We start from the raw sequence: 7,164 nt of genomic DNA on the forward strand, positions 1-7,164 counted from the left end.
ATACCCGAAGTGATTTTAATGTTACCTGGGCTGATTCTGCGCCACAGACTCGTTGTTTATCGTTCTCAGAGGTGGTTGAAAATGGGTTGCCTTCTTCAGGTTTAACTAATAAAAATGGGAAAAAACCAAGTCTCAACGTTCATGCGAAGGCTTGGGAAAATCCCCGAAATTCAAATACTTTTTCTTCTCCTTCCTTTTCTGATCCTAACAATTTTGTTGATTTGGGTGAGATTACTGAGGAAAAATTAAAATTTTTGCATCAAAATTTAATGGAAATGATGCAACTTATGTTGAAAGCAAATTCAATGTTTGAAGCTTTCCAAACTTCTTTTAATTATGCTAACAAAATTATTATGACTTTACGATTCCCTCATGGATCCAAATAGATGTTTAAATATTATGAATTGGAACGCTAGATCTTTGCTGGCTAACCAAGACGAGTTCTTTTTATTTTTGAAAACTCAAAACATACATATTGCTGCCATCACTGAAACTTTTTTAAAGCCAGACAATAACTTGAAAAGCAATGCTTTCTTTAAAATTTTACGAAATGATCGACTTGATCGACAAGGTGGGGGTGTATCTATTGTCATCAATAGTCGTCTCAAATTTAGACTTCTTCCTTCTTTCAATACAAAAGTCTTAGAAACAATTGGAATTGAATTAGAAACTTCTATGGGGAAAATTATAATTGTTGCCGCATATTTGCCTTTCCAATGCAGCGGTGAACAGAAAAATTTTTTGAAGGGAGATTTACAAAAACTCACCAGAAATAAATCTAAATTTTTTATTATTGGTGACTTTAATGCAAAACACCGATCTTGGAATAATATTTCATCAAATTCAAATGGGAATATTTTATTTAACGACTGCTCTGCAGGTTATTATACTGTTGAATATCCTAATGGGCATTTACTTGTTTTTCTTCAATTAGAAATCCCTCCACAATTGATTTGGTTCTAACGGATTTAGGCAAGCATTGTAGTCAATTAGTTACTCATGCGGACCTCGATTCAGACCACCTTCCAGTAACATTTTCTTTATCCCAAAGTCCCATTGAAAACCCTTTAAAATCAGCTTTTAACTTTCAAAAGGCTAACTGGGAGCGATATATGAATTTTATTGAACGTAATTTGAATGTAAACGTTCCACTTAATTCAATAGAAGATATTGATTTGGCTGTAGAAAATTTGACAATTTCAATAGTCAATGCTAAAGCCGCTTCAATACCCAAAGTTAAACATAAATTTAATCAACCTCTAATTGATGATGATCTTCAGTTTTTGATACGACTGAAAAACATTCGTCGACGCCAATATCAACGTACTAGGGATCCTTATTTGAAATTAATTTATTGCGACCTTCAAAAAGAGATCAAACGTCGTTTAAATTTCATTCGTAATGAAAACTTTGCCAAAGCAGTAGAGGACATAAAACCCTACTCAAAGCCTTTTTGGAAATTAACTAAAATTCTGAAAAAGCCCCAGAAGCCAATTCCTACTTTGAAAGACGGGGATAAACTTCTTTTAACGAATGCAGAAAAAGCTCAAAAATTAGCCCAACAATTTGAGTCTGCTCATGATTTTAATTTAAACGTTGTAAGTCCAATTGATGCTCAAATTTCCCTTGAATTTGATGATATTCTTTCTAAACAAAATGTATTTGAAATTTCTCATGAGACAAATATTGATGAACTTAAATTGATTTGCAAAAAATTTAAAAATATGAAAGCCCCAGGGGAAGATGGGATTTTCTATATTCTTATTAAAAAGTTACCTGAAAGCACTTTAAATTTTTTAGTTAAAATCTTCAATAAATGTTTTAACTTGGCTTATTTTCCAAATAAATGGAAAAATGCCAAAGTAACTCCAATTTTAAAACCTGGAAAAAATGCTTCAGAGTCTTCGAGTTATCGACCAATTAGTTTGCTCCCTTCTTTAAGTAAACTATTTGAGAGAGTTATTTGAATAGAATGATGATTCACATTAATCAGAAATCTATTTTCCCTGATGAACAATTTGGTTTTCGTCATGGACATTCTACTACACATCAACTTTTGAGTGTAACTAATATGATTAACGCTAGCAAATCTGAAGGATATTCAACTGGTGTTGCTCTTCTTGATATTGAAAAAGCTTTTGACAGTGTTTGGCACAAAGGTTTAGTAGCTAAATTAGCTCGATTTGATTTTCCTGTATATCTCACCAAAATTATTCAAAATTATTTGACTAGCCGAACCTTACAAGTAAGCTATCAAAATTCATGCTCTGAAAGGATACCCATTAGAGCTGGTGTCCCTCAGGGTAGTATACTTGGGCCAATCTTATACAATATTTTTACTTCTGATCTTCCTGATGTACCAGAAGGGAAAGGTAGAAGATTATTTGCTGATGATACTTTGCTTTCAGCCAAAGGTCGAAATTTACGGGTGGTACGCAGTAGATTGCAACAAAATTTAAATTCCTTTTTGAATTACTTGAAAATGTGGAAAATTTCTCCTAACGCTTCCAAAACTCAACTTATTTTATTTCCCCATAAGCCAAGAGCTCAATTTTTAAAACCTAATGAAAATCATTCCATAACTTTTAATGGGGTTTCATTAGAATGGTCGACGGCGACGAGCTGGAGATAGTCGAAGACTTTGTCTATCTCGGCTCACTGGTGACCGCAGACAATGACACCAGCCGTGAGATCCGGAGGCGAATTATCAGCGGAAGTCGTGCCTACTATGGACTCCACAAGCAACTGCGGTCGAGAAGACTTAGCCCTCGCACGAAGTGTAACCTGTATATGACGCTCATTAGACCGGTTGTTCTCTACGGGCACGAGACATGGATATTGCTCGAGGAGGACCTGCGTACACTCGGAGTATTCGAGCGACGAGTGTTAAGAACCATCTTTGGCGGCGTACAGGAGAACGGAGTGTGGAGGCGAAGGATGAACCACGAGCTCGCGCGCCTCTACGGCGAACCCAGTATCCCGAAGGTGGTGAAGGCTGGCCGGATACGCTGGGCGGGACATGTTGCGAGAATGCCGGACGACTGTCCTGCAAAACAGGTGTTCGCTACGAATCCGGTAGGAACAAGACGAGCGGGGGCGCAACGAGCGAGGTGGTTAGACCAAGTGGAGCGTGATCTGGCGAACGTGGGGTGCCCGAGAAATTGGAGAACGGTTGCTATGAACCGAGTGAATTTTAGGAATTATGTTCGTCAAGTTATGTCGTGAGACGGAATACTATGTAAATAAAATAAAATAATAGAATGGTCTGATCACGTGAAGTACCTGGGACTTACACTTGATCGGAATCTTACTTTTAAAAATCACATTGAAGATATTCAATCTAAGTGTAATAAATATACTAAATCTCTTTATTCTCTCATCAACAGGAAATCCAGGTTGTGTCTGCGAAATAAGATTTTAATCTACAAACAGGTATTCCGACCAGCGATAATGTATGCAGTTCCGATTTGGTCTAGCTGCTGCGCGACGAGGAAGAAGGCCATCCAGAGGATTCAGAACAAGGTTCTGAAAATGATTTTGCGGCTTCCACCTTGGCACAGCACCGAAGATCTTCATCGGATTGCGGGCATTGAATCGATCGAAGAGATGGCCAACAAAATCATCTCCAACTTCAGAGGCAAATCGATGCAGTCTTCCATCGCAGAGATTCGTTCTCTCTATAATTAGTTTTAATATAGGATAGTCTTAGTTTTTAGTAGTAAGTTTAAAATATTTTTTGACATTACAGGATGTTCTCCTACATAAAAATACTTGATTGCACTCAGCAAAATTAATGCAAATAAATAAATTATAGTGATTAATAAACTATAGGGCTCTGGACAGTTCATCATTGAACTGAACACCTAATTTAATGTAATAATGTTATATAAATGTAATGATGAATTGGTACAAATAAAGACATATTTAAAAAAAAAGGGGTTTTCAGATCATTTGCTCGGCGGAGCACTTTTAAAAACCAAAAATTTTGGCGGAGCACCTACATTTTTGAAAGAATTAAAAATCCGAGTTTTGAAAACTTGATAGTATTTATCGTTTAAATAAGATGTGTCTTGTCATCGTAGTCAATAAAATCAGTAATGAATGGCTACTCTTTGAATAGTCTTGTTTTATTAACAAAATATGTCGTCAAAAATTGATTTGAATAGAACAAATACGCTTTCTTAGAATTTTCGAGCTGTAACAAGTTTGGTTAAATTTGTGTCAGTTGAAGCCTGACGTCTGGTTCCACGTTTAGACGGGATCGGTATTTTGTCTTTGTTGCGATATATGTGGAAAAGCCAGACTCACATAGATAAGTTGTGAAAAACGGCAAAAGAATAAGTTTTGCTTTATCGGACCAAAATTTAAAATTTACTTTTCAGTTGACACCAATACTCCTGCAACGACTTTTTGGATACGAATCTTTCCTGAAGCTTTGAATCCGATGTCATATCTATCAAGCATTCATATTCTTGCGATGTTAATGATTCTGGTTTCTTTGACATAAAAATAGGCTGTTTCAAGCATTTAAAGTCTTCGATCTTTTTATTATTTTATGATATTTGGGGAGTTTTGCTGGAAGCTGTTCAACAAATTCTGCGGCAAACATTGTAATTGTAATTGTAAATGACTTCATGAGACACGTGGGCCTGTTAGTTTCAGTTTACACCAAGGAATACAAAAATAAATTTATCAACGAAAAGTGTTGTGATTGTCATAATTCTTGGAAATTTTCGGATGATAACTACAAGTTTATTTCTGATTGAATGCTTCTAAAATACGGAAAGCTGTCCAGGTTGCGCTTTTTGAGCGATTCTGCCTAAAATTTGATTTTTCTCTTGATATTCAGGATTTTGGCGTTTCAATCGAAGATTGGGATTCCTTTACCTTGCATTGAAAGACTGAAGTCATTCTCAATTCAAACAGGCGAGAAAAGGATTTTCTACGAGATAACCAACGATCTTCGGTAATAGTAGCGTGGAATGTTGACTAAGCATCTCTTCGCACAACGCCTAATAACCCTGAATTTTTCGGTCGAGCCTAAATAAAGTTCATTATTTTTATGCTTTTGTCCAAGACTTCCTTCAAAGATGATAATAGTTTCTTCATAGCGAGTACATGTCAATGAAGGATGTAATGACTACTACCGCAACTTTTGGTCTTTTCTTTGATCTTGGCCACGACTCCAGCAGTATTTCCAACTACTTTAGCTTTAGCCAACAACTTAAGCTTGAAAATTTCAACCCCCGACGTGGAAGTTGGCAACGGTTTGCAAAGAAACAATCTTCTTCGAAACAATCAGAACCTTGATAGCGAACAAATATCATCAGAATTGCTAGTTTTGTTACATCTGTGGATTCGTAAAGCTGCATGTCGTTCTCAATCGCTTTCAACATCTCCGCCATGTCACAAATTCGTCGAGAAACCGTGTTGTCAGACATGGGAATCGAATTTACCAATTCCACTGTTTTATAATCAACCATGATACGGACGACTTCTTGAAAACAAGGTTTGATAAAGTTTTAAGCAATGTATGCGCTTCCCCAGCTTTTCCAGTACATTTTGACAATCCACCATTCTTTGCAAACCAAGGTGTGTATAGATAGGAGGTGTTATCGAATATCAAATTCCCCATTCGGCCATTTTGTCTATTTAGGCTATGCAACGACGGAACTCATGGAGTTTGTTTACCAACAAACCACAGAAAAGCTGTGCAAATAAATTTATGTTTCTAAACAAACTCATTGAGAGCCCCCCAGCAAACATGAAATCGCATTAAAAATGATAACTCAAGTTATTAAAAACGTTATTGTGAATCGTAATTCCAACTAACGCAAGTAAAAGGTCGTAAAAATCATTACTCGAACTCGGAATAAATGGTTTAAATAGGATATGATAAAAAGTCCGTCATGTTTGCAGATTTTGAAGATGATTTCGTCCTTTTTTCTCCCGCGTGAGACAAGTGAGAGAACAGCTTTGATGTTCTCTCTGCGACCAGCAGTGCAACCAGATTGATAAAAATCAGATGGTGTATTTACAAGAATTGCTCAATGACAGAAGCAGCAAATATTGTCGCTGGCAACGGTTCGCATGCGTTGAGAGAAAAAACTTGTACTTTCTTGCATTCTTACTATGTATGTATATTGCCTCCACTTTGGAAGGTAAATGCTGTTTTTTTTTTTTGAGTTTCATACGATTATTTTATAATGTATATGAAACGTAGCTGTTGAGAAATATACCTACAAAATTGTTTGCTGGGCCGCTCACTCCTCGCCTACTTACTGTTAAAGTCTGAGAACCTCGTGTTTCAAAAAACCTTGGTAAAAACAAAGTTAACAAAATGTCTTCGTTCGTATTATATGCCCTGTGAATTTTTTTTTCTCATGTTTCGATAAAAATGAAACGATAAAAAAATATCAGAGTTTTTCAAAGTTTGTTTATGATATTCGATATGATGATTACTAGGCGAATATGTCCACGTGGACATTACTCAAACCTCTACCCCCTCTGTTCGGGCTCGGCCGATGGGGGGTTCGGATTTCGAGGGATTTCTTCCCGTCTCCAGTCGACGGCATCAACCAACACAGGAATCCGGGGTAAGTCGCCGACTCTTGCTGGCAGAACAGCTGATCACCCGCTTGGGGGGAGATTTTGTTTGCACTTCGGTTTAGGTTTTCTTTCGCACACAACACAATATGATTGGTGATTAATTTGCCACTATTATTTGATCTCGATTTCGGAACTACTATTAAGAAAGTCGCTTGATTGGACTTAACTTTGGATTTATTTGTAGTAGAAGTGAAAATCCGTGCGATTCGTTTAACGTTCTAATCTATTCTATCTTAAAAATGGCTAACCTAAACTATTGTCTGAGTCTCTCTCGGCGAAAGTTTTTTATGCTGCGAGAGAGTACATCTTATGCTAGGGTACATACACAAGTAATGGTGTTTGCGAACAAATTGATTAAAGTGTCAAGTGAACATAAAAAGGACACATTACAAACACAAATCAATTAAAATTCCTGATCGCTTTAGTACCGATCACCCTCTCCGTGGACAAGCGTGGACATTTTCAACTCAAACCACCCCCCCCCCCCCCCTTTCTCCCCTCCCGCTCCCCTTCCTCTATGTTGTCCACGTGGTATGTGATCAGCCCTTATTCCAA

At 37.0% G+C, this 7,164-nt stretch overlaps 1 protein-coding gene across 2 annotated transcripts; it reads left to right on the plus strand.

Moving 5' to 3' along the window:
- Window positions 1-2,400: 2,400 nt before the first annotated feature.
- On the plus strand, window positions 2,401-3,861 carry LOC129739451 (uncharacterized). Of its 2 annotated transcripts, none has more exons than XM_055730905.1 (2): window positions 2,401-3,238; window positions 3,387-3,861. In XM_055730905.1, exon 1 carries the CDS (start codon window positions 2,605-2,607, stop codon window positions 3,223-3,225), a length of 621 nt encoding a protein of 206 aa, XP_055586880.1. In that variant the 5' UTR covers window positions 2,401-2,604; the 3' UTR covers window positions 3,226-3,238; window positions 3,387-3,861. The 2 variants fall into 2 exon arrangements, with proteins under 2 accessions (XP_055586880.1, XP_055586879.1); XM_055730904.1 differs by having other exon boundaries at window positions 2,401-3,204.
- The last annotated feature ends 3,303 nt before the right edge of the window (window positions 3,862-7,164 follow it).

The sequence above is a fragment of the Uranotaenia lowii genome, chromosome 1, assembly GCF_029784155.1.
Source record: "Uranotaenia lowii strain MFRU-FL chromosome 1, ASM2978415v1, whole genome shotgun sequence".
Lineage (NCBI taxonomy): Eukaryota > Metazoa > Arthropoda > Insecta > Diptera > Culicidae > Uranotaenia > Uranotaenia lowii.

Coding starts and splice junctions, on each gene's coding strand:
- LOC129739451 (XM_055730904.1), top strand. CDS start 2,605: ATGGTCGACGGCGACGAGCTGGAGATAGTCGAAGACTTTGTCTATCTC. Junction 3,205..3,386: donor GAGTGAATTTTAGGAATTAT/GTTCGTCAAGTT, acceptor TCTCATCAACAG/GAAATCCAGGTTGTGTCTGC.